This window comes from Ursus arctos, unplaced genomic scaffold (assembly GCF_023065955.2).
Source record: "Ursus arctos isolate Adak ecotype North America unplaced genomic scaffold, UrsArc2.0 scaffold_1, whole genome shotgun sequence".
NCBI lineage: Eukaryota > Metazoa > Chordata > Mammalia > Carnivora > Ursidae > Ursus > Ursus arctos.
The window spans coordinates 77990311-78016173 of record NW_026622763.1 but is presented as its reverse complement, the minus strand read 5'-3'; the positions used below and the strand labels follow the sequence as shown (position 1 = coordinate 78016173).

Sequence of the window (25863 nt, the reverse complement as noted above, 5' to 3'; positions counted from 1 at the left end):
AGAACTAAAATGCATTATGCCAACAAGCCTAGTCAAATAGAGATTGGCAATTAAGAAATTACAGGAGAAGAAAAAAGATGGCGGAGGAGTAGGGGACTTTTTTCAGTTGGTCCCCTGAATCGAGCTGGATATCAACCAGATCATCCTGAACACCCACGAAATCAGCCTGAGACGTAGGTAGATACATCTGGACCTCTACAAACAAACATCTCTGGTGCTGAGTGTTGAGGAACGAAGAGGGGAGCCATGAATCTGCGCACAGATATCAGAAGATAAACCGAAGGGGGAGGGAGCCAACGCGCTTGGGCACCGGGAAGCAGTAGCCTCCTGCACTGAGGTGCTGGCCGGATTCGGGGAACAGGAGCTGCTGAGAAAGCAGACTCAGATGGGGAGCTCGGGAGCATGCATGCGACTAGACTGAAAACCGGAGCTCTGGAAACTGGGGGTGGCTGGCGGTGTTAGAAGCACAAAGGACAGAGACGTGTGGGCACTGGGAGTGAGGACTGGGAGAACGGCTGTGGTGCACACAACCCAGGACACTGAGGGGGTTTTAGCAGCACCGACAGAAACAGAGTTAAAGTGGCCAGGAGAGATTAGTAGAGAGCTGACTGCGATCTCTCTGTTCTGAGACAGAGGCTAGGATACAGCCACTGCTGCTCTGACTCTCAGAAGAGTTACAGAAAACCACCAGGAAGAGCCGCCAGAGAACAAAAGCCAGGAAATACTGATTTGCATTGTGCCCATCCTGACCCACTCTCACGGGGGACAGGGCAACTCTACCCAAACAGGGTTGACTGAGTATCAGCACGGCAGGCCCCTGCTCCCAGAAGGCAGGCTGAAAAATCAAGAAGCCCACATCCCTAAGGTCCCTATAGAACAAGTGCACATTGCCTGGGTCCTGGTCAATAATTTGGGCTCTGGGCATCCCTGCAACCTCTCCTCGTCAGAAATGACAAGGAGGAGAAACCCCCAAAAAGGAAAGAAAAAGAGACTGTGGCCTCTGCCACAAAACTAATGGATATGGATATAACCAAATTGTCAGAAATGGAGTTGAGAGTAACAATGGTCAAGATGATGTGTAGGGTTAAAAAGAATATTAATGAAAATATTAACGAGACTATAGAATCTCTAAGGGCGGAAATGAGAGCGAATCTGGCAGAAATTAATAAATGCTATGAATCAAATGCAGCCTAAACTGGATGCTCTGATGGCCATGGTAAATGAGGCAGAAGAACTAATTAGTGAATTGGAAGATGGGATGATAGAAAAGAAGGAAAAAATGGGAACGTGGCTCAAAAAAATCCAATCTCAAGAATGTAGATTACAGGACATTACTGACTCAATGAAATGTTCAACGTCAGAATCATTGGCATCCCCGAGCCCTACAAGAGATATTAAAGGGGGTTCTATAAAAGTAAAAAGACCCCAAGAGTGATACAGAGAGAAATTTACAATCTATAGAAACGAAGACTTCACAGGCAACATGACATCATTAAAATCATATCTCTCATAATCACTCTCAATGTGAATGGCCTAAATGCTCCCATAAACGCCACAGGGTTGCAGACTGGATAAAAAGACATGACCCATCCATTTGCTATCTACAAAAGACTCATTTTGAAACTAAAGATACATCCAGACTGAAAGTGAAGGGATGGAGAACCACTTTTCATGCCAATGGACCTCAAAAGAAAGCTGGGGTAGCAATTCTCATATCAGACACATTACATTTTAAATAGAGCAATTCAGTAATATGGCAGGATACAAAATCAATGCTCAGAATTCAGTTGCATTTCTTTTTTTAAAATTTCTTTTTATTTTTTTTTGATGTAAAGTTCGATGATTCATTAGTTGCATATAACACCCAGTGCACCATGCAATACGTGCCCTCCTTACTATCCACCACCAGCCTATCCCATTCCCCCACCCCCCTCCCCTCTGAAGCCCTCAGTTTGTTTCTCAGAGTCCATAGTCTCTCATGCTTCATTCCCCCTTCTGATTACATTTCTATACACGAACAGTGAGACTGAAGAAAGAGAAATTAAGGAATCGATTCCATTTACAATAGCACCAAACATTATACAATATCTCGGAATTAGCTTAACCAGAGAGGTAAAGGATCTATATTCTAGAAACTACAGATCACTCTTGAAAGACATTGAAGAAGACACAAAAAGATAGAAAAATATTCCATGCTCATGGATTGGAAGAATAAACATAGTTAAAATGTCTATGCTACTCAGAGCAATCTGAGTAGCCATCCCGATCAAAACACCAATGACATTTTTCAAAGAACTGGAACAAATAGCCCTTAAATTTGTGTGGAACCAGAAAAGGCCCCGAATTGCTAAGGAATTGTTGAAAAGGAAAAACAAAGGTGGGGGCATCACATTGCCTGATTTCAAGCTATACTACAAAGCTGTGATCACAAAGACAGCATGGTACTGGCACAAAAACAGACACACAGACCGATGGAACAGAACAGAGAACCCAGAAATGGACCCTTGGCTCTTTGGGCAACTAATCTTTGACAAAGCAGGAAAAAACATCCAGTGGAAAAAAGACAGTCTCTTCAATAAATGGTGCTAGGAAAATTGGACAGCTATATGCAAAAGAATGAAACTTGACCACTCTCTCACACCATACACAAAGATAAACTCCAAATGGACGAAAGACCTCGATGTGAGACAGGAATCCATCAAAATCATAGAGAAGAACATAGGCTGTAACTTCTTTGACATCGGCCACAGCAACTTCTTTCATGATACATCTCCAAAGGCAAGAGAAACAAAAGAAGAAATGAACTTGTGGGACTTCATCAAGATAAAAATGTTCTGCACAGCAAAGGAAACAGTCATCAAAACAAAGAGGCAACCCATAGAATGGGAGAAGATATTTGCAAATGACACTACAGATACAAGGCTGGTATCCAAGATCTTTAAGGAACTTCTCAAATTCAATACACGAGAAACAAATACACAAATCAAAAAATCGACAGAAGATATGAGCAAATACTTTTCCAATGAAGACATACAAATGGCTAACAGACACATGAAAAAGTGTTCAAAATCATTAGCCATCGGGAAAATTCAAATCAAAACCACCTTGAGGTACCACCTTATGCCAGTTAGAATGGCAAAAATGGACAAGACAAGAAACTACAAATGTTGGAGAGGATGTGGAGAAAGGGGAACCTTCTTACACTGTTGTTGGGAATGCAAGTTGGTACAGCCACTTTGGAAAACAGTGTGGAGGTCCCTCAAAAAGTTAAAAATAGAGCTACCCTATGATCCAGCAATTGCACTACTGGGTATCTACCCCAAAGATACAGACGTAGTGAAGAGAAGGGCCATATGCACCCCAATGTTCATAGCAGCATTGTACACAATATCTAAATTGTGGAAGAAGCCGAGATGCCCTTCAACAGACAAATGGATAAAGAAGATGTGGTCCATATATACAATGGAATATTATTCAGCCATCAGAAGGAACAATTACTCAACATTTGCAGCAACATGGACGGGACTGGAGGAGATTATGCTAAGTGAAATAAGTCAGGCAGAGAAAGAGAATTATCATATGGTTTCACTCATTTATGGAACATAAGAAATAGGAAGGAGATCGGTAGGAGAAGGAAGGGAAGAATGAAGAGGGGGTAAACAGAAGGGGGAATGAACCACAGAGACTATGGACTCCGGGAAACAAACTGAGGGCTTCAGAGGGGAGAGGGGTGGGAGATTGGGATAGGCCAGTGATGGGCATTAAGGAGAGCACGTATAGCATGGAGCACTGGGTGTTATATGCAAACAATGAATCATGGAACACTACGTCAAAAACTAATGATGTTATTATGGTGTCTAACATAACATAATAAAAAATTTTTTAAAAACCTGGAAAATGTGTGAAGTATAAAAAAAAAAAGAAATTACATATATTTGTAAAAAAGGAGCCAAATGGAAAATTGTCAAATCAAAAAGCATAATAACTAAGTGAAAAATTCACCGGAAGGACAAAATAACATATGTGAACTTTCAGAAGAAAGACCTGGGACTCTTGAAGACAATTCAAAACAAACTGTCCAATCTGAAGCACACAAAGAAGCAGGATGAAAACACCTCAAAGGGTTACCATTATGGGAAACAAAATGTGTATAAAGGGACTCCCAGAAGGAGAAGACAGAGAAAAAAGGCCAAACATATATATTTGAAGAAATAATGCCTGACAACTTCCCTAACAACAACAACAACAACAACAATAACAATAATAATCTACACATCCTGGAAGATCTTATGAATATTTGAAGATATCTATACATGGACATAAAGCTGAGGTGTTGAAAGGCAAGGACAAAAAACGCAATACAGGGCACTAAAAGGTAGTGGGATGACATATTCAAAACGCTGAAAGGAAAAAAAAAAGTGTCCACTAAGAATTATATATCCAACAAAACTATCCTTTAAGAAAGAAAGTAATGGTTCTCAGGCAACTGGATAATCACATAAAAAAGAATGAATGTGGACTCCCACATCGTACCACATAACAAAAATTAAGTAAAAATGGATCAAAGACATAAATGTAAGAGACAATATATAATACTGTTAGAAAATATGAAACTTTTGTGCATCAACAAAATGAAGGAAAACACATTCAATGGGAGAACATTTTTGCAAATCATATATTTGATAAGGCATTTGTATCTAGAATAAAGAACTATTATAACTTAATAACTAAAAGATAACCCAATTAAAAAATAAAGAAAGGATTTACATAACTATTTCTCCAAAAAAGATATATAAATATTAAATACATATATGAAAAGATGCTCAGCATCATTAGTCATTAGGAAAATGCAAATTAAAATCACAAGGTACCATTTCAAATCCTATAGGATAGTGTAATAAACACATAGAAAAAAAAAAGTGGGGGTAGATGTGGAGAAATTTAAACCCCCATACATTACTTGGGGGAATGTTAAATGGTGTAGTCACTGTGAAAACAATTTTATAATTCCTTAAAGAAACATAGAATTACTATATGACTAACAAAATCATTCCTAGGTATATACCTAATATAATTGAAAACATATGTTGACACAAAGAATTGTATATGAATATTTGTGAAGTATTATTTATAATAGCCAAAAAGTAGAAATAACTATATACCCATCAACTGATGAATAAACAAAAGTGGTATATCCATATGATGGAATATCATTCAACCACAAAAAGGAATAATGTACAGTTACATGCTCCTCTATGAATGAACCTTGGAAATACACTGAATGAAATGAGATGGACACAAAAGGCCACTTATTTTAAGAAATAAATGAAATGTTGAAAACAGGCAAATACAATAGAGACAGAAAGTAGATTAGTAGTTTCCAGGGGACTGTATAAAGGGGATAATTGGGAGTGACTACTAAAAAGTACAAGATTTCCTTTCAGGGTGAAGGAAATGCTCTGGAATTAGTGGTAATGTTCACTTTGTGAATATACTAGAACCCATGGAATATACACTTTAACTTGGTGAATGTTATATTATATGAATCTTAAATTTCAAAAGGTAGAACTCTATTTTTTTAAAAGAAGCCAAAAATGAAGGAAAAAATAAAGATTTCCACAGATAACAAAGACTGAGAGAATCTGTGGCTATCAGACGTTCCTTATAAGAAAACAAAAGAAGTCCTTCAGGCTGAAAGGAGAGGACACGAGAAGTAATCTGAATGTACACAAAGAAACAAAGTATGTATGTATGGTAATTATCTTCCCTTAACTAATTTAGCCAAGTACATAAAACACTAACTATTAAACTGTATTGTTGGGAGAAGAGTCCAAGATGGCAGAGGAGTAGGAGAACTTAAGTTTTGTCTGGTCCTAGGAATTCAGCTAGATAGGTACCAAGTCATTCAGAACACCTGTGAACTCAACCAGAGATCTAAGAAGAGAATTGCTGTAATTATACAAATAGAAAAGTGACACTTTCTGCAAGAATGACAAGATGGAAAAACTCACCTCAAAAAAGAGAACAAGAGGCAGTACTGATTGCCAGAGACCTAATCAGTACAGACATAAGTAAGATGTCAGAACTAGAGTTCAGAATAACGATTATAAAGATACTAGCCAGGCTTGAAAAAAAGCATAAAAGACACTAGAGAATCCCTTCCTAGAGAAATAAAAGAACTAAAATCTAATCAAGTTGAAATAAAAAAGGCTCTTAATGAGATGCAATAAAAAATGGAGGCTCTAACTGCTAGGATAAATAAGGCAGAAGAGAGAATTAGTGATACAGAAGACAAAATGATGGAGAGTAAAGAAGCTGAGAAAAAGAGAGATAAACAACTATTGGATCACGAGGGTAGAATTCGAGAGATAAGTGATACCAAAAAGTGAAGCAGTATTAGAATAATTGGGATCCTAGAAGAAGATGAAAGAGAGAGGGGGCGGCAGAAGGTATACTGGAACAAATTATAGTTGAGAACTTCCCTAATTTGGGAAGGAAACAGACATTCAAGTCCAGGAGGCACAGAGAACCCCCCTCTAAATCAACAAAAATCAACATATAATAGTGAAGCTTGCAAAACTCAGAGACAAAGAAAAAATCCTGAAAGCAGCTCAGGACAAGAGGTCCGTAACCTGCAATGGTAGAGCACTGGGTGTTACACGCCCCTAATGAATCATTGAACACTACGTCAAAAACTAATGATGTACTATACAGTGGCTAACTAAACATAATAAAAAATAATAAAATAATTCCAAATAAATTAAAATTTTATTAAAAAAAAAAAAACCTACAAGGGTAGAAACATTAGACCGGCAGCAGACTATCCACAGAGACCTGGAAGGCCAGAAAGGACTGGCATGATATATTCAGTGTGCTAAATGAGAAAAATATGCAGCCAAGAATACTTTATCCAACAAGGCTATTATTCAAAATAGGAGATAAAAAGCTTCCAGGACAAACAGAAACGAAAAGAATCTGTGATCACTAAACCAGCCCTGCAAGAAATACAAAAGGGGATCCTTTAGGGGGGTGGGGGAATGGGATAGGCTGGTGATGGGTAGTAAGGAGGGCACGTATTGCATGGTGCACTGGGTGTTATACACAACTAATGAATCATCGAGCCTTACATTGGAAACCGGGGATGTACTGTATGGTGACTAACATAATATAATAAAAAATCAAAAAAAAAAAAAGGGGGGGGATCCTTTAAGTAAAGAAAGAGCCCCGAAGTAACACGGACCAGAAAGAACAGAGACAACATACAGAAACAGTGACTTTACAGGTAATACAATGGCACTAAATTCATATCTTTCAATAGTTACTCTGAATGTAAATGGGCTGAATGCCCCCAATCAAAAGACACAGGGTATCAAACTGGATAAAAAGGCAAGACCCATCAATATGCTGTCTGCAGGAGATTCGTTTTAGACCCAAAGACACTCCCAGATTGAAAGTGAGGGGGTGGAAAACCATTTATCATGCTAATAGACATCAAAAGAAAGCTGGGGAAGCAATCCTCATATCAGACAAATTAGAGTTTAAACCAAAGACTGCTTAATAAGAGATGCGGAAGGACACTATATCATAATTAAAGGGTCTATCCAACAAGAAGATCTAACAATTATAAATATTTATGCCCCTAACATGGGAGCAGCCAATTATATAAGCCAATTAATAACAAAATTAAAGAAATACAATAATAGTAGGGGACTTAAACACCCCACTTACTGCAACGGATAGATCATCTGAGCAGAAGATTAATAAGGAAACAAGGGCTTTGAATGACACACTGGATCAGATGGACTTCACAAATACATTCAGAGCATTCCATCCTAAAGCAACAGAATACACATTCTTCTCCAGTGCACATGGAACATTCTCCAGAACAGACCACATACTAGGTCACAAATCAGGTCTCAACTGCTACTGAAAGACTGAGGTCATTCCCTGCATATTTTCAGACCACAATGCTTTGAAACTTCAACTCAATCACAAGAGGAAATTTGGAAAGAACTCAAATATGTGGAGGTTAAAGCATTCTACTAAAGAATGAATGGGTCAACCAGGAAATTAAAGAATTTAAAAAATTCATGGAAACAAATGAAAATGAAAACACAACTGTTCAAAACCTTTGGGATGCAGCAAAGGCGGTCCTGAGAGGGAAGTATATAGCAATACAAGCTTTTCTCAAAAAACAAGAAAGCTCTCAAATACACAACCTAATCCTATTCCTAAAGGAGCTGGAGAAAGGACAGCAAATAAAGCCTAAGCCCAGCAGAAGAAGAGAGTAAAGATTAGAGCAGAAATCAGTGAAACAGAAACCAAAAGAACAGAACAGATTAATGAAACTAGGAGCTGGTTCTTTGAAAGAATTAATAAGACTGATAAACCCCTGGCCAGACTTATCAAAATGCAAAGAGAAAGGACCCAAATAAATAAAATCATGAATGAAAGAGGAGAGATCACAACCAACACCAAAGAAACACAAACACTTAGAAGAACATATTATGAGCAACTGTATACCAACAAAACAGACAATCTGGAAGAAATGGATGCATTCCTAGAAATGTATGAACTACCAAAACTGAAACAGGAAGAAACAGAAAACCTAAACAAACACATAATCAGCAAGGAAACTGAAGTAGTAATCAAAAGCTCCCAGTAAACAAGAGCCCAGGGCCAGATGGCTTCCTAGGGGAATCCTACGAAACATTTAAAGAAAAATTAATACCTATTCCTCTGAAGCTATATTAAAAACAGAAATGGAAGGAAAACTTCCAAACTCTTTCTATGAGGCCAACATTACCTTGATCCCAAAACCAGACAAAGACCCCACCAAAAAGGAGAATTATAAACAAATATCCCTGATGAACATGGATGCCAAAATACTCAACAAGATCCTAGCCAATAGGATCCAACAGAACATTAAAAGGATTATTCACCACGACCAAGTGGGATTTATTCCTGGGCTGCAAGCGTGGTTCAACATCTGCAAATCAATCAGTGTGATACACTACATTAATAAAAGAAAGGACGAGAACCATATGATCCTCTCAAGAGATGCAGAAAAAAACGTTTGACAAAATACTTTCTTGATTAAAACTCTTCACAGTGTAGGGATAGAGGGAACGCACCTCAAGACCATAAAAGCCATATATGAAAAGCCCACAGCAAATATCATTCTCAGTGCAGAAAAACTGAAAGCTTTTCTCCTAAGGACAGGAACAGGACAGGATGTCCACTATCACCAGTGTTGTTCAACATAGTATTAGAAGTCCTAGCCTCAACAATCAGACAACAAAAAGAAATAAAAGGCATCCGAATCGACAAAGAAGTTGTCAAACTCTCACTCTTCGCAGATGACAAGCTCTCACTCTACTGCTTTATGTGGAAAACCCAAAAAACTCCACCCCAAAATTGCAAGAACTGATATAGGAATTCAGCAAAGTGGCAGGATATAAAATCAATGCACAGAAATCAGGTGTATTTCTATACACTAAAAATGAAACAGAAGAAAGAGAAATTAAGGAGTCAGTCCCATTTACGATTGCACCTAAAACCGTAAGATACCTAGGAATAAACCTAACCAAAGAGGCAAAGGATCTGTACTCAGAAACTATATAAACACTCATGAAAGAAACTGAGGAAGACACAAAGAAATGGAAAAACATTCCACACTCATGGACTGAAGAACAAATATCGCTAAATGTAGGTAGCATAGGTTATCTAGAGCAAACTATACATTCAATGCTATCCCTATCAAAATACCATCCACTTTTTCACAGAGCTGGACAAATAATCCTAAAATTTGTACGGAACCAAAAAAGACCCCAAATAGCCAAAGGAATGTTGAAAAAGAAAACCAAAGCTGCTGGCATCACAATTCTAGACTTCAAGATATTTGCAAATGTCTTATCAGATAAAGGGCTAGTAGTATCCAAAATCTATAAAGAACTTATCAAACTCAACACACAAAGAACAACTAATCCAATCAAGAAATGGGCAGAAGACATGAATAGACATTTTTCCAAAGAAGACATAAAAATGGCCAACAGACACATGAAAAAAATGCTCCACATCACTCGGCATCAGGGAAATACAAAATTGAAACCATTATGATACCATCTCATACCGGTCAGAATGGCTAAAATTAACAAGTCAGGAAATGACAGATGTTGGCAAAGATGCAGAGAAAGGGAAACTCTCCTACACTGTTGGTGGGAATGCAACTGGTACAGTCACTGTGGAAAAAAAGTATGGAGGTTCCTCAGAAAGTTGAAAATAGAGCTACCCTATGACCCAGCAACTGCACTACTAGGTATTTATCCCAAAGATACAAATGTAGTGATTCCAAGGGACACCTGCACCCCAATGTTTACAGCAGCAATGTCCACAATAGCCAAACTATGGAAAGAGCCCAAATGTCCATCAACTGATGAATGGACAAAGAAACTGTGGTATACATATACACTGGAATACTACTCAGCTATCAAAAAAATGCAATCTTGCCATTTGCAATGACGTGGATGGAACTAGAGGGTGTTATGCTAAGTGAAATAAGTCAATCAGAGAAAGACAATTATCATATGATTACACTCGTATGTGGAATTTAAGAAACAAAACAGAGGATCATAGGGGAAGGGATGGAAAAATAAAACAAGATGAAATCAGAGAGGGAGACAAACCATAAGAGACTCTTAATCATAGGAAACAAACAGAGTTGCTGGAGGAGAGGTGAGTGGGAAGATGATGTAACTGGGTGATGGGCAATTAAGGAGAGCACGTGCTATAATGAACACTGTGTATTTTATGAGACTGATGGATCACTGAATTCTACCTCTGAAATAATATACTACATGTTAATTAATTGAATTTAAGATTTAAAAATATAATAAAAAAATAAACTGTATTATTGGGGTTAAAACATATGAAAGCCTATATTGATGACAACAATAATACAAAGGAAAGATAAGGAAATCAATATATTTTCTGTTAATACTGATAGATGTCTAATAGCTGATATAGCAGTAACAGATGGATTCTGGAAATACAGTTGACCCTTGAACAATGCAGTGGTTAGTGGCACTGAACCCTGTGCAGTCAAAAATCCGTGAATAAATCTGACTCCCTAAAAATTTAACTATTAATAAGCTACTGTTGCCCAGAGCCTTAGCAATAATATAGTCAATTAATATATACTGTATTCTTATAATAAAGTAAGCTAGAGAAAATAAAATGTTTTTAAGAAAATTATTCAGGAGAGAAAATACATTTATAGTACTGTACTGTATTTACTGAAAAAAACCTGTATGTAAGTGGACCTATGTAGTTCAAACCTTTAGTACCCTCAAGGGTCAATGTACTTAGGATTACGAACAAATATCTTCCACAATTTTATAACCCCATTTTTCACAACAAAATAATTTTTAATTCATTCAAATACCTATACATACATATTTACTCTGGCTGTTAAGTCTTCTTCAGGAAGGTCTAATTTATCCTCCTCCATATTGCTAACTTTTACTTGTTTCACTACTTCCAAAAGCAATGAATCACTGGAAGGCTGTGAATGTTGTACACCTGTTTAAATAAATACAAAATATCTATTAAACACAGTAAAAAAATAATCTTATTACAGTTCTTCTGTCATTTCTGTCAAATACATAATAATAATAATAATAATAGTAATAATAATAATGTGTATTTTAAGTAAAGGAGAATGGTAGGGGAATTGGGTGAAGGAAGTCAAAAGGTATAAACTTCCAGCTGTAAGATAATTAAGTATTGGGGATGTAATGTGCATGATGACTAGTCAACAATGCTATATGGCATATCTGAAAGTTGTTAAGAGAGTAGATTCTAAAAGTTCTCATCATAAGGGAAAAAAAAAATTTGTAACTATATGATGTGATGGATGTTAACTGTACATCGCTGTAATCATTTTTCAATATGTGCATATCTCAAGTCATTACGCTCTACACCTTACACAGTATTTTATGTCAATTATTTCTTAATAAAACTGGAAAAAAACTAAGAAGGACTTGAAGTTTTCTAAGATAAAAAAGCAATTTACAGGGCCTCTGGGTGACTCAGTTGGTTATGATGCATATCTGACTTGGTTTCAGCTCAGGTGGGGTTGTGGGATTAAGCACTGTGTGGGGCTCTGTGCTTGGGATTCTCTCTCTGCTTATCACACCCTCACCCCCGCTCATGTGCACTCTCTCAAATAAATGTTTAAAAAAAAAAAAAAAAGCAATTTACTACAGAAAAGTTTTTATACATGATTTAGAGTAATCTAGCTTGTTTGTGATCTTAAAAACTATTACATGTATAATAAAAGGAATAAATGTTTAAAAATGTTATCTATTTTAATGATGGTATTATTTACATTTCAAAATGGGCCAAGTAATCTCTTTAATTCTAAAGCATGCCAGTAAGTCACAGAAAGAATTATTCTCACTGTGTGGATTTAATAGAACTATTTTTACTTTGTTATTTGTACCAAGGAAATATTAAGAAAGACGATAACAAATTATCTTTAATTGGAAGAGAATACATAATCTAAGAGCTGAAGTTTTTTTTTTTTTCTGGAGCACATGAAATTTAATAAGTAATTCTGGATAAATGTAATGCATTTTATAAACTATACAGTTTGTAAGAGGGCAGGGCTAGTGTAATGGGAAGAACAAAGGCTGTGAAGTGGTAAACTTAAATTCAAATTCTGTTCTGCCATTTATTAACTAGGTGACCCCTCTGAATTTGTTTTCTTAACTGTGAAATGGAAATACATCACATCACAGTATGTATAAAATAAATGACAGCTATCATTATTATACATTCACTTCTCAATTACCTGAGTGACATAAGAACAGTAATAAAAATAACTGCATAATTTATAGGTAGGACTGGGAAAAATTTATATATCTTTCAGTTGTGGGAAATAAAAATAATTCATACTAAATAACAAAACATTATACGGGTGTCTGGGTGACTAATTCGGTTAAGTGTCCAACTCTTGGTTTCAGCTCAGATCATGATCTCAGGGTTGTGAGATCAAGCCCTGCATCAGGCTCTGTGCTGGGTGTGAAGCCTAGTTAAGATTCACTCTCTTCCTCTGCCCCTCACCCCTCCCTCTCTAATAAGAAAGAAGAAAACAAAAACACCCTAAATAATAAAACATTATAAAGATGACAAATCCTCCCTTAGTTTCTCAAATGGTACCATTGCTCAGACATAAAAAATGAATCAACATAATGTACAGTTGCATTTTCTAAGTAAATCTCCTTTGGTCACACCTTTGTCTCTACCTAGGAAGTATTGTGTCATACTTTTCCTAGAACAAGTAACTATTTTTACTGAACATGTTTCTTCATGTGGTCTAATTTATTTCATATGGCAAAATTTACTGTTAAACATTTAATTAAACAAAGCAAATGAGAATATGCAATGAAAACTGAAAATAAGGAATCTAGACAATCTGAGAGAAATAGAAAACAGACTTTATGTAGATAAATGACACTACTCCATTAAGAGTGTAAGTTAAAAATTTGATGAGATAGGTGTCGTGAATAAGGGGCACCTGGGTGGCTCAGTCGGTTAAGCATCTGCCTTCAGCTCAGGTCATGGAGCCCCAGGGCAGACCCCCTGCTCAGTGGGGAGACTGCTCCTCCCTCTCCCTTTGCTGCTCTCCCCTGCTCGTGCACTCTCTCTCTCTCTCAAATAAATAAATAAAATCTTTTTTTTTTTTTTTTAAAGAAAGATTGGTGAATAAAATGAAGATGGGAACACGTCAGGCAAAGAGGCCAGCTGGGAAACTACTGTTAAAGTTTGGGAAAGGGTAGCACCAAGCTAAGCCATGGCAAAAGCAAAGGGAATGAAAATAAGGAAAAACATTCAAAAGATATGTAAGGGAGAATTAACAGGACATTGTACCTAAAAAGCTATTAGTGTAGGGGATTAGGAGGGATGAGGATAGACTCATGACTAACATTAATGATTCTGAGTAACTAACAGACGGAGAAAGTAAAACTACAACCCAAGATATAAGAAAAGCAGAGTCTAGGGTGAGGAGTAGACAAATGAGAAAAGATAATGAATTAAGTTTCAGAAATTTTATATGGAGGCTTCTATGGAAGAGGTATCCCAACAGACAGTCAATTAGAAACCTTGGTGTAAAGTTCAAAAGGCAGGTAAGAATTAGAAATACAGGTGAGAAAGCATCATTTCAAATATATATATGAAATGAAGTCATGAAATCACCACTTCACAGAAAGTGTAGGTAAAGGCAAAATGGCTAGGTATGGATCTGGGAACATGATCATTTAAAAGGTGACCAAGAAAAGAAGATAAAATTGGTAAGAAAACTAGGAGGTTAGGGGCGCCTGGGTGGTTCAGTCAGTTTGGCATTTGCTTTTGACTCTGGTCATGATCCCAGGGTGCTGGGATCGAGCCCCGCATCAGGCTCCCTGCTCAGCGGAGTCTGCTTCTTGCTCTGTCCCTCACCCCACTTGTGCTCTCTCTCCTTCTCACTCTCAAATAAATAAAAATCTTTAAAAAGAAAACTAGGAAGTTAAGCACCAGTGCTAGAAGAAAATATATACTTAAAGAGAAGGATTACTACCAAAGTTCACAGACAATAGAAACAGTGTAAGGACTAAAAATAAGTGGTTGTAAATACTCAAGAAAGAGTATTTCTAATGAAGAAGTATGGACAAAAAAATTTCTCCAAAACAAAAACAAAAACAAAAACACATACCCCCCCAAAAAACAAAAACAAACAAAAAAAAAACAAAAAATTTTTTTCTCTAAAACCAAATATTTTTAATGATATATTTAAGAATATACTTTATTTCTAGTTATTTAAATTCCATAATTTATAAGTGGTTGTATTCCAAAAGATACTTCACAAATCACTTGTTTAATTCACAATAAATTTCCCATCACAAATGTTACAGATAATGGTTAAGTTTGCAGTTTAGCCCACAATGTAAAAACTATTCTGTACAACTGCAATGGGATGCTTACAAAGCAGTATTGGAGTATGTGAAACAAAACAAAATAAAAAAATATTTTAAAAATACCATGAATTCTGGCAGCTGGTGAAAATACTTATAGACAAAAATAAGGAGTTGGTAGAACATTTTACACTTAATTCTGAAGTATACTTCAGGGAACTTTAAAGAGCTTTAGAGATTGATGACACTGGTTTTGTACTATTTACAATTTCACTTTAAAACGTATGAATCTTTGTTTCTTCTGTACTACCTCATTGTCACTATTATACTTGGGGTATATCTGAAAGCCAGGTAAGGAGAAAAACTGAGAAATGAAAAAAAAAAGAAAGAACACAAGGTTTCCTGGACTTAATTAAAACCAAGAAGAAGGGACATAAAATTAAATCTGTGTACCTGTATAAAAGGGTGAGGAGAGGAAGAGGAACAGGAAATTTCCTGGGGGTGATTTCTTGGCAAAAAAGAGAAAAAATAGGGGACACTATTCTTTAAGTATTACTAGATTCAAGTCATTCACCAAAGATATTTGCTGAGTGATAAGCATAATCAAATTTTAAGGAGTAGAGAAAGTAAAATTGTCTCAAGATACATACAGGGAGAACAAACTATTTGCAAGAGACTTCCTGTATAAGATACTCTAAAAGTTTCTTTCATGGGTAGGGCCATTATTTTGTATTAAGGGAAATGAGTTACTGTGTCTGATTTATTTTAGGATTTAAGACTGTAAATGGCAGGCATCACAGATAGCACTCTTGATTAATTTATAGCATCAACTGCATTGGCCAATATATCAAGGCAACTTTAAAAAAATTAAAAAACTGGTACTTGAATTTCATGTAAAACTTAGTCATTGAACACAAGGTGGCTATAATGATAAAGCAATTTAGTATACACATGACCAATGACTCAACAGTAAATATTTTGGGTATTTTACAGACCTGTCTTCAAAAAGGGAGATACAAACTCAGATGGTTAGAAAGGCAGGGTTTCCTAAAGAGTTGCAGAGACTCTTTAAAATCTGTTTCGAAATACTGCTAAGCTATATGTCTTTGCACTTTTCTCTAGAAAAAGGCATTGGCCCATCTAAGATACTAAAGGTCTAAAAAGAACAGGTTATAAAACACAGATCTAAAGATTGCTAAGAATTCTAAATATATCTAACATTAGCCTCCCTCATGGTAAGCAGAAGATTAAAGGAAAAGAACCATTGTTTCAATGTACCATAATGGATACAAGAGACAGTGCATTGCACATAAATACAGTATAATTTTATGATTGTAAATTATGTTTTTCTTTGAAAAAATAAAATTAAATGATATAGGAAGTCATCTTAGATTTAGGCCCAAGGTAACAGAATTTAACATATACAACCATTTAAATATCAACTAATTTCTGTACAACAAAGCTTTGTAAATAGTATCTATTTTGAAAACAAAATAATTATAAAATGTTACCCTTTCTTCATGAGTTAGCAATTTTGAAACAATTAATAAAAACAATAACCAACCCACCAATACCCTCACTATCTTCAACAAATAATTAAACAGGCATCGGAACTCACCTAGATTATCTCTCAAAGCACTAGCGTCTTCATGAGTTTTGAAGTTATAATTTGGCACCAATTTAAGTCTCATGCGGGAAAAATTTTCTACATTAGCTAGTTTCCAGTGAATTGGATTTTGTTTCCTATGAATATTCGTAAGTAAACAAGTAAAATTACTTAGCTTGAATTTAAAAAGATTGGTTGATTGAAACAGAGTAAGAAAGTAACAGGAATTTTACATTTGTTTAGCACCATTTTATAAAAACATTCACATTCATTATCTCATTTGACCCAAACAACCCTGAAAGAAAACCAGTGTGGATACGCATAGCTGCAGTTCATACATGCAGAACCCAAGACAGGCTAAATTATTTGCCTGAGATGCCAAGTTGTTTACAGGTATCAGAAATAAGAATTGAACATAAATCTTCACACTTAAAGCTTAATATCTTTAACTCTTAAACTGTTCAATGGAAGTTCTTAACTAGCTATACAATGAATCTGTTCTAATATAGTGTTCAAAATAAAATAATTTTACTACAAATAAAGAGAATATAATTGATCTAAATATAAGAGATGAAACTCTTTGAAGGAAAGACAGGAGTAAATCTTTGTGACCTTGGATTTGGGAAAGGTTTCTTAGATATTACATCAAAAATATAAACAACAAAAGAAAAAAAGAGATAAATTGGGCTTTGAATTTAAAAAAATTTTGTATACCAAAGGCTACTATCAAGAAAGTGAAAAGACAACTTACATATTTACAAATCATATATCTGATAAGGGTCTATTACTGAGAAAAAGAAGTCTTGAAACTCAACCACAAAATTCAAACAATCCAATTTAAAAATGGGCAAAAAACCTGAAGAGACATTTCTTCAAAAAAGATACACGAATGTCCAACAAGTACATGAAAAGATACTCAACGTCATTGGTCATTAGGAAATACAAATCAAAATCATAAGATACCACTTCACATCCACTAGGACAGTCATAATTAAAAAACTAGAAAAATTTTATAAATACTGATAAGGTTGTGGAGAAACTAGAACCCGCAAACAATGCTGATGGGAATGTTAAATGATGCAGTTGCTGTGGAAAACTGGCAATTCCTCAGTAAGTTAGACATTGGATTATCACAGGATCTAGCAATTTTGCTTGTAGGTATATACTTAAAAGAATTAAAAACCAGATGTTGAGGGGTGCCTGGGTGGCTCAGTCAGTTAAGCATCTGCCTTTGGCTCAGGTCATGATCCCCAAGACCTGGCCCCGCATTAGGCTCCCTGTTCAACAGGGAGCCTGCTTCTCCCTCTGCCCCTCACCCCACTCATGCTTTCTCTCCTAAATAAAATCTTTAAAAAAAAAAGAATTAAAAAAACACATTAAAACAAACACTTGCTCACAAATGTTCATAGCAGTACTATTTACAATAGCCATAAGGAAAACAACCCAAATGTCTATCATCTGATGAATGAATAGACAAATGTGGTATATCTACACAATGGAATATTATGAGGCCATTAAAAAAGAAGTACTGATACATGCTACAATATAATGAAAACATAATGCTAAGTGAAAGGGGTAAGGCCACATATTGTATGACTCCATTTATATAAAATATCAAGAACAGGCAAATTCATAGAGACAGAAAGTGGATTGGTGGTTGCCAGGGGCTGGGTAAAGGAATAGAGAGTGATTGCCTAATGGGTACAGGGTTTCTTTTTGCAGTAATGAAAATGTTCTGAAGCTGGACAGTGGTAATGATTGCACATTATGAATGTACTTAATGTCACTAAATTGTATATTTTTAAATGGCTAAAATGGTAAAGTTTATATTATGCATATTTTACCACAATAAAAGGGGTATAATATATATATTATATATTACATTATTTTAATATATATATATAAATATATATATAATTCAGTAAAACACATGTGAGACTTAGGATCAAGTAAATAAACTGTAAAATACTGAAACATATAACATCATTAACTCTAACTCAAAGAGGCAGTATCAGGAAGACAGATTCAAGACATTTTAAATTCTACATCACAGGGTAAAAGGAAGGGAAATAACTCCATGGTGAAAAACATATACAAAGCTCTAAACATCCCAGACCTGTAATTCACAAAAAGACAAACTAATTAAAAGCCATTTTTTATAAGTTGAATGTTAAAATATTGGATTGGAGGGGTCACTGGCTCAAAAAGTTCTAGGCGGGAGTTCTAAAGAAGAAAGGGTATTTAATAAATAATATCTTCCTACCTTTCAGCCCAAGGTCCCCTTTCAGATGTAAGATAGAGCTGTACTGCCTTCCAGCGTCTCAGAGTGATTAACTGTTGACTGCTAAGTTGTTTAAGTGTATTATTATACCTCAAGTTCTCTTGGCGTGCTTTTCTACTAAATGGTTCCACAAAAAACTCCTGAAACAGCAATAAATAATAGCACTGAATCATATATTAAATAATTTTAAAAATTTAACCCAATAAAATCATGCACTAGAGGAAAGAGGCTGGTAATCAACAGTATTTTCTTGTTCCATTAGAATAACTTCTTCAATGAAGCATATGATTCTAACTATAATCTATCCGTATTTTGTAAAACTTGAACTTCAAAAATATAATGTACCTCAATAGAGGATTTTGAAACTCAGAATTATTAACCTCATACAGTCAAATAAAATGATCTTCCTTTGGGATGCTTTGGTTTTTAAGGCAATGGAATGAGACTCATGCTTAAATAAAGTAGATAGAAGAGTAACCACATCCATACTACTACTGGGGACCTGAAAGGCAATGCCAAAGACAAAAGAAAACTACAGGGGCAAATCTCTCACAACGAAAAATTTCATCATTTGGACTGCTGCTCTTTTAATAACATCCTAGTTATCAGCAAATAAATTCACATACTTATTCCAGTTTTCAAGATAAAATAGACCCTGATAATAGGTTCTATCAGATATAACTCTAAGCCCTAAAATTAAAGTTTTTCAGTTTTCAAAAAGACAAGTGGTAAGACTGACTTATCTGACTCACACTGATATTCATCTATCAGGATATAAACTAATGGCATTAATTTGTTTCCAAAAATCAATACCAAATTACACTGAAAACAATTAAAGACATGGATTTAAAAGACATCTTTTAGAGAGGCAGTACAGCAGAGCGTGGTTAAGAATATAACTCTGGGGGCACCTGGAGGGCTCAATTGGTTAAGTGCCTGCCTTCGGTTCAGATCATGATCTTGATCTTGGGGTCCTGGCATCAGCCCCACATTGGGCTCAGCAGGGAGTCTGCATCTCCTTTTCCCTCTGCCCCTACCCCCAGCTTGTGTGTGCATGCTCTCTCTCTCTCTCAAATAAATACAGAAAATCGTAAAAAAAAAGAAAGAAAGAAAGAAAGAAAGAAAGAGAAAGAAAAAAGAAAGAAAGAAAGAAAGAAAGAAAGAAAGAAAGAAAGAAAGAAAGAAAGAAAGAAAGAAAGAAAGAAAGAAGAATATAACTCTGGAGTTAGGCCTCAGTACAAATCTTAGCTATTTAATTCTCTGACGCCCAGTATCCTCATCTCTAAGACAACATTGACAATAATTGTCATCAAAAAAGATTAAGATTTATAGTGCTTAATACAGTGCCAGAAAAGTAGTGAGCTCTCAGTAAAATGTAGCTGTTATTACTGTAATTGTTATTATAATTATTACTAGAACTTTGGGAAATCAATGATTTGGGGTTATCAAATATTTAACACAGATCATTGCTAAGAAAACTGAAGAAATCACGACAGCTCCACAATAATTAAACACCAATTTTGCGGTTGGTGAAGTTCAAGCAATAAGAATATTTTAGGGTTAGGTTTACCTAGAAAAGCTAAGGGTGAAGTTACAAAGAAAGTGTTGACTAGAATAGAAATTGACAGAACTTCTATGAGGGCAATATAATAGTTTTGTTTTTTAAAGATTTTATTTATTTGTCAGAGAGAGAGAGCATGAGAGTGTGAGCGAGCACAAGCAGGGGGCAGGCTCCCCACTGAGCAAGGAGGCGGATGTGGGACTCGACCCCAGGACCCTGGGATCATGACCTGAGCCAAAGGCAGATGCTTAACTGACTGAGTCACCCAGATGCCCCCACAGTACATTTCAAGAAAAGGAGTAGCAAATGAAAACTGCCATTTTGGTTTAACCAAATACATACATAAAAATCAGGAAAGATATATACGAAAATGTTAATACTGGTGGATTACAAAGGTTGCTTTTTATACCATTTTATGGAATAAATGTATTTTTATTTGGTCATCTTTGTTTCATCATGCTTGTTTTTAGATCCTGTACATATTTTGTTAGATTGATATCTGAGTATTTTGTTCTTTTTAGAATTATTGTAAACAGTGCTTTTTCAAAATTTCAGTTTCCAATTGTTCGTTGTTAGTATACAGAAATATGATTAAATTTTGTGTACTGATCTTGTGTCCTGCAGTGTTGCTAAACTCATTAATCGCAAGAGATTTTTGGTAAATTCATTAGGATTATCTATATAATCATATTATCTGCAAATAGTTTTATTTTTCTTCCCAAAGTAAATGACTTTTATTTCTTTTTCTATTTTTTTTTAAAGATCTATTTACTTGAGAGAAAGAAAGCATAATGCAAGCAGGGGGAGGGGCAAAGGGAGAGGGAGAGGAAAATCCAAGCAGACCCTGTGCTGAGCCTGACACAGGGCTCAATCCCATGACCCTGAGATCACGACCTGATTGGAAACCAAGACTCAGACACTCAATAGACTGAGCCACCTAGGCGCCCCTCTTTTTCTATTCTCAATGCATTTGCTAAGACTAGTGACTAGAGGACTAGTGAGAGTGGACATTCTCACCTAGTTCTCTTCTTACAAGAAAAGCTAAGACTAGTGACTAGGGGACTACAGAGAGTGGACATTCTCACCTAGTTCTCTTCTTACAAGAAAAGCACTCAATTTTCCATCTTTTTTCCCCAGTAAAGATTGATTGATTGACTGGAGAGAGAGCAAGAGCGCAGGGGGTGGGAGGAGCAGAAGGAGAGAATCTTAAGCAGACTCCATGCTGAGCCTGACGTGGGGCTTGATCCCATGACCCTGAAATCATGACCTGAGTGGAAATCAAGAGTCAGACACTTAACTGACTATACCACCCAGGCACCCCCAGTTTACCATCTTTAAATATGAAGCTGGTTGTAGGATTTTTGGAGAGATTCTATTTCTATTTCTAGTTTGCTGAAAACTTTGATCATAAAATGGATGTTGAATTTTGTCAAATGCTTTTTCTGCATCTATGAATATGATCATTTAGTTTCATTTTAATAAATATGAATTTGGTCCACTACCATTATATTGATTAATTATCAAATGTTGAAGCAATCTTGCATTCCCAGGATAAACTCCCTGGTGTAATGTGTTATTTTTTTTATATATTGCTGGACCTGGTTTGCATCTATGTTCCTAAGAAATATTATAATTTTCTTGTACTACTTTTGTGATTTTTAACCAGTATAATTAATATAAAGTGTTGTAAGAGTTTCACGTGTATTCTTGCACTATTTTTATATGGTTTCAATAATAGGATAACATTGCTTTCATATAATGAGTTGGGAAGTGATTTCACTTTTCTGTTTTCTGAAGAGATTATGAGGAATTGGTGTTATTTCCCCATTAAATGTTCATTAGAATTCACCAGTGAAACCACTTGGGCCTGGAGTTTTCCCTTTTGGAAGGTACTTATTTATTTATTTAAAGATTTTATTTATTTATTGGAGAGAGAAAGAGAAAGCATGAGTGGAGGCAGAATCAGAGAGAGAGGGACAAGCACACTACCCGTTGAGCAGGAAGCCCGATGTGGGGCTCAACCCAGGACCCTGGCATCATGACCTGAGCCGAAAGCAGACACTTAACTGACTGAGCCACCCAGGCACCCTGGAAGATTTTTAAACTATAAATTCAATTTCCTTAATAGATAAGACTATCCAGGTATCACTTTATTATTGAATTAGTTTTGGAAATTTATATTTGTCAAGAAATGGATCCATTTAAGTCATCTTATTTATATGAATAGATTGGTTTGTGGCAGTCTCTTATTACCATGTTGATGTCTATGGAGTCAGTGGTGATATCTCCGTCATTCCTGGTAATGGTAATTTTTCACTTTCTTTTTTTGCTTCGTCAATCTGGCTAGAAGTTTATCAATTTTACTGACATTCCAAAAAGATATATTTATTTATTTGAGAGTCTAGAGAGAAAGAGTGCAGGGGAGGGGCAGCGGGAGAGGGTGAGAGTCTCAAGTAGACTCCACGCTGAGCACGGAGCCCAACGCAGGGCTCAATCTTAACAACCCCTGAGATCACAACCTGAGCTGAAACCAAGAATCAGATGCTTAACCAACTGTACCACCCAGACACACCAATTTTACTGACATTTTAAAGAACTAGATTTTAGTTTTATTTATTTTCTCTATTGTTTTCCTGCTTTCAATTTCACTGATTTCTGCTCTTATTTTTGTTAGGTTCTTATCTGGAAACTAGTTTAGCTTTTTTTCTCTAGTTTAAGGTAGAAACTTAAATTATTAGTTTGAGGTCTTTCTTCTTTTCTAAAGCAAGTATTTAGTGCTATAAATATTCTCTAACCACTGATATATACCCAGCCTCCTTAGAGATATGTACACTATCAGCTTAACAGACTTTTTATGTATCAACTATGCATAGAACATTTTGACATTAACTTTTTAATTGTTACTTTTTCTTTCAATTCTGAAATAATTTTAAGATTTTATTTATTTATGAGAGAGAGAGATCACAAGCAGGGGGGAGGGGCAGAGGGAGAAGCAGACTCCCCGCTGAACATGGAGTCTGATGCAGGACTTGATCCCAGGACCAGGGATCATGACTAGAGCTGAAGGCAGATGCTTAACCTACTGAGCCACCCAGGCGCCCTCAATTCTGAAATAATTTTCAAACAGCAGGAAAGACCATTTATTTTCAGAGTTCAGACTTGTTTTTACTCTTATTTGAATATTAAATGCTTGAAACCAACATAAAAAAAAAAACTACATACTAAAAACTTTTAATAATTTTTACCTGAAATTTAAGCTTGCTTTCTCCTCCTTCCCGGTCTCGTTTATGCATATTCACCATTAAGGCTTCATAACAATTCTTCCAATAAAGTGCCATGTCCTCATGACCCTCATAAAATGTATGGGTTTCATACTGCTTCATGTAAGGCACGATCTTATAAATATATATACACACAGAAAATTTAACATAGACATCTATAAAAATGACAACTTAGAAAAATTTCACTCAAAATAGATAAAACTTACATATTTTTCGATGTAAACTTGCCATTCATTTGAACTGCAATATTCTTGAAAATCTTCAAAAAATGAAGAGCTACCATTGGTAAAAGGTAAAGAAGGCAGGTGCAAGTTCATGAAGAGAAGCTCATAGATTTTGGAAACCAGGGTACGGACCAGGGGAATCAGAAATGAGTAGATTTCAGTCTGTTCCTTGATTGACTGACTTAGAACATGTTCCAGCTTTCCTAAAATGTAACATGCTTCATCCTGATTTTCAATCACTTTGGTTTGAAGAAGGGTGTTTAGCTTAGCTGATGCCATTGCACAAACCTGAGAAAACAGAATAGGTGAGAAAGAACAAAATAAAGCAGATATTTAGCAAAAGTTTTCTAGCTCTTCCTGAAGTTTTTTTTTTTAAAATAAATTATAAAAGCAGAATATACAGAAAAGGTGTAGTGGAAAATTAATCACCCCAACATCCATTCCACTCCTTCTTCTTTTTTTTTTTTTTTAAAGATTTTATTTATTTATGAGAGACAGCCAGCGAGAGAACACAGCAGGGGAGTGGGAGAGGAAGAAGCAGGCTCCCAGCGGAGGAGCCCGATGTGGGACTCGATCCTGGAATGCCGGGATCACGCCCTGAGCTGAAGGCAGACGCTTAACGACTGCGCCACCCAGGCGCCCCCATTCCACTCCTTCTTATAGTCTGTAAGGATAGGGGAATGATTCCATCTCTAGTTCCAACAATAGGTCCTAAAAGATATAAGAATATCCAACCACTTTCCACAGTGAGTGGTTCAGATAATTTATCTTTCAGTCAACTCATGTCGCTGCTTTTGTCAGAGGGATTCATTTGGGGATGGCCTTACCAGTTCAAGTTCAGGATTTTTACGTAATAACTGTCAAGAACTGTGAAAGGTCTCAGATTTTGCCTTACCTCCAACCTAACAAGTTAGCCTGCCACAGTTTCATAGATGGTGGCAGAAGATATGAGACTCCTGGTTCAGAGACCAAGACCTACAGCAGTCCCAACAGCCAGAATATCAGAATATCAGTGTTTTCCCTGGTTCCCTGAACTGCTACTCCCATGGTGAGAGATGAACAGGACTAGATGATGCATGCACACCCAGTGGCTGCAGTATAGGGGAGGAACCCCAAGCATAAGGAACCTAAATCTTCTATACCAGGGAGTAAGTTAGCCTGAACTTTGCCTTGGAGGAAGACACTACCTTTATTATACTGGACAGTAAACAAACCTGCCTTTTGCTCTGGAGACAGAATCTCTGTCTTCCAAAGTTGTTCACTATACCTGCATCCTCAAAAAGATAGTTCATAACAAAGACATCTAGTGTCTCTTTAAGATATGCAGAAACAAAAGAGATCCATGAAGAACAGTGACGGTAGGAAGAAGCACTCTTTTTTTTTTAAAGATTCTATTTACTCGAGAGAGAGAGAGAGCACAAGTTGGGGGCGGGCAGGGGCGAGGCAGAGGGAGAGGGAGAAGCAGATTCCCTGATGAGCAGGGGCTCCATTCTAGGACTCTGAGATCATGACCTGAGCCAAAGGCAGACACATTACCAACTGAACCACCCAGGTGCCCCAGAAGCACTCTCTATTGGATATAAGTGAGGAAGCACGTAGCACCAACTACTATTGGCAGGCATTTTGTGACAAGGGCAGCCAGCTTAAGACAAGCTGACACATGAGGGAAAGGAGTGCTGTGAAAACAGGAAATAAATGGAACTGAAGCCTTGATTAAAAATCATGTCTTAAATTGAACTACAGAATTTTCTATTATAAGAGCCAATAAATCTCCTAAACTCAGTCAATTTGGGTTGATGCTTCTGTTATTTGGAATCAAAGCATTATGATACATAAAGGATAGGTACAAGGGAGACTGAGTTCTTGACAGAAATGTCACTACTCTTAAACTTCCCAAGGAAAATACATATACTAATAAGCCCCGGCAAAGGAATCCTCTATATTACTATTAAACAT

At 36.2% G+C, this 25863-nt stretch overlaps 1 protein-coding gene across 7 annotated transcripts in view; it reads right to left on the bottom strand.

Annotated features, from left to right (window-relative positions):
• The window catches only part of NBEAL1 (neurobeachin like 1), a 190214-nt gene that overhangs the window by 59689 nt on the left and 104662 nt on the right, over window positions 1–25863 (bottom strand). For all 7 annotated transcript variants that reach the window (XR_008956279.1, XM_044381252.3, XM_057304148.1 and 4 more), the window contains 5 exons: window positions 23890–24195; window positions 23648–23797; window positions 18824–18981; window positions 16573–16697; window positions 11454–11580 (listed from right to left, as the gene is read on the bottom strand). Coding sequence is in view for 6 of the 7 variants with exons in the window: in XM_044381252.3 (XP_044237187.2) it covers window positions 11454–11580; window positions 16573–16697; window positions 18824–18981; window positions 23648–23797; window positions 23890–24195 (866 nt within the window). In the remaining variant the exon portion in view is untranslated. The remainder of the gene's footprint in view (window positions 1–11453; window positions 11581–16572; window positions 16698–18823; window positions 18982–23647; window positions 23798–23889; window positions 24196–25863) is intronic.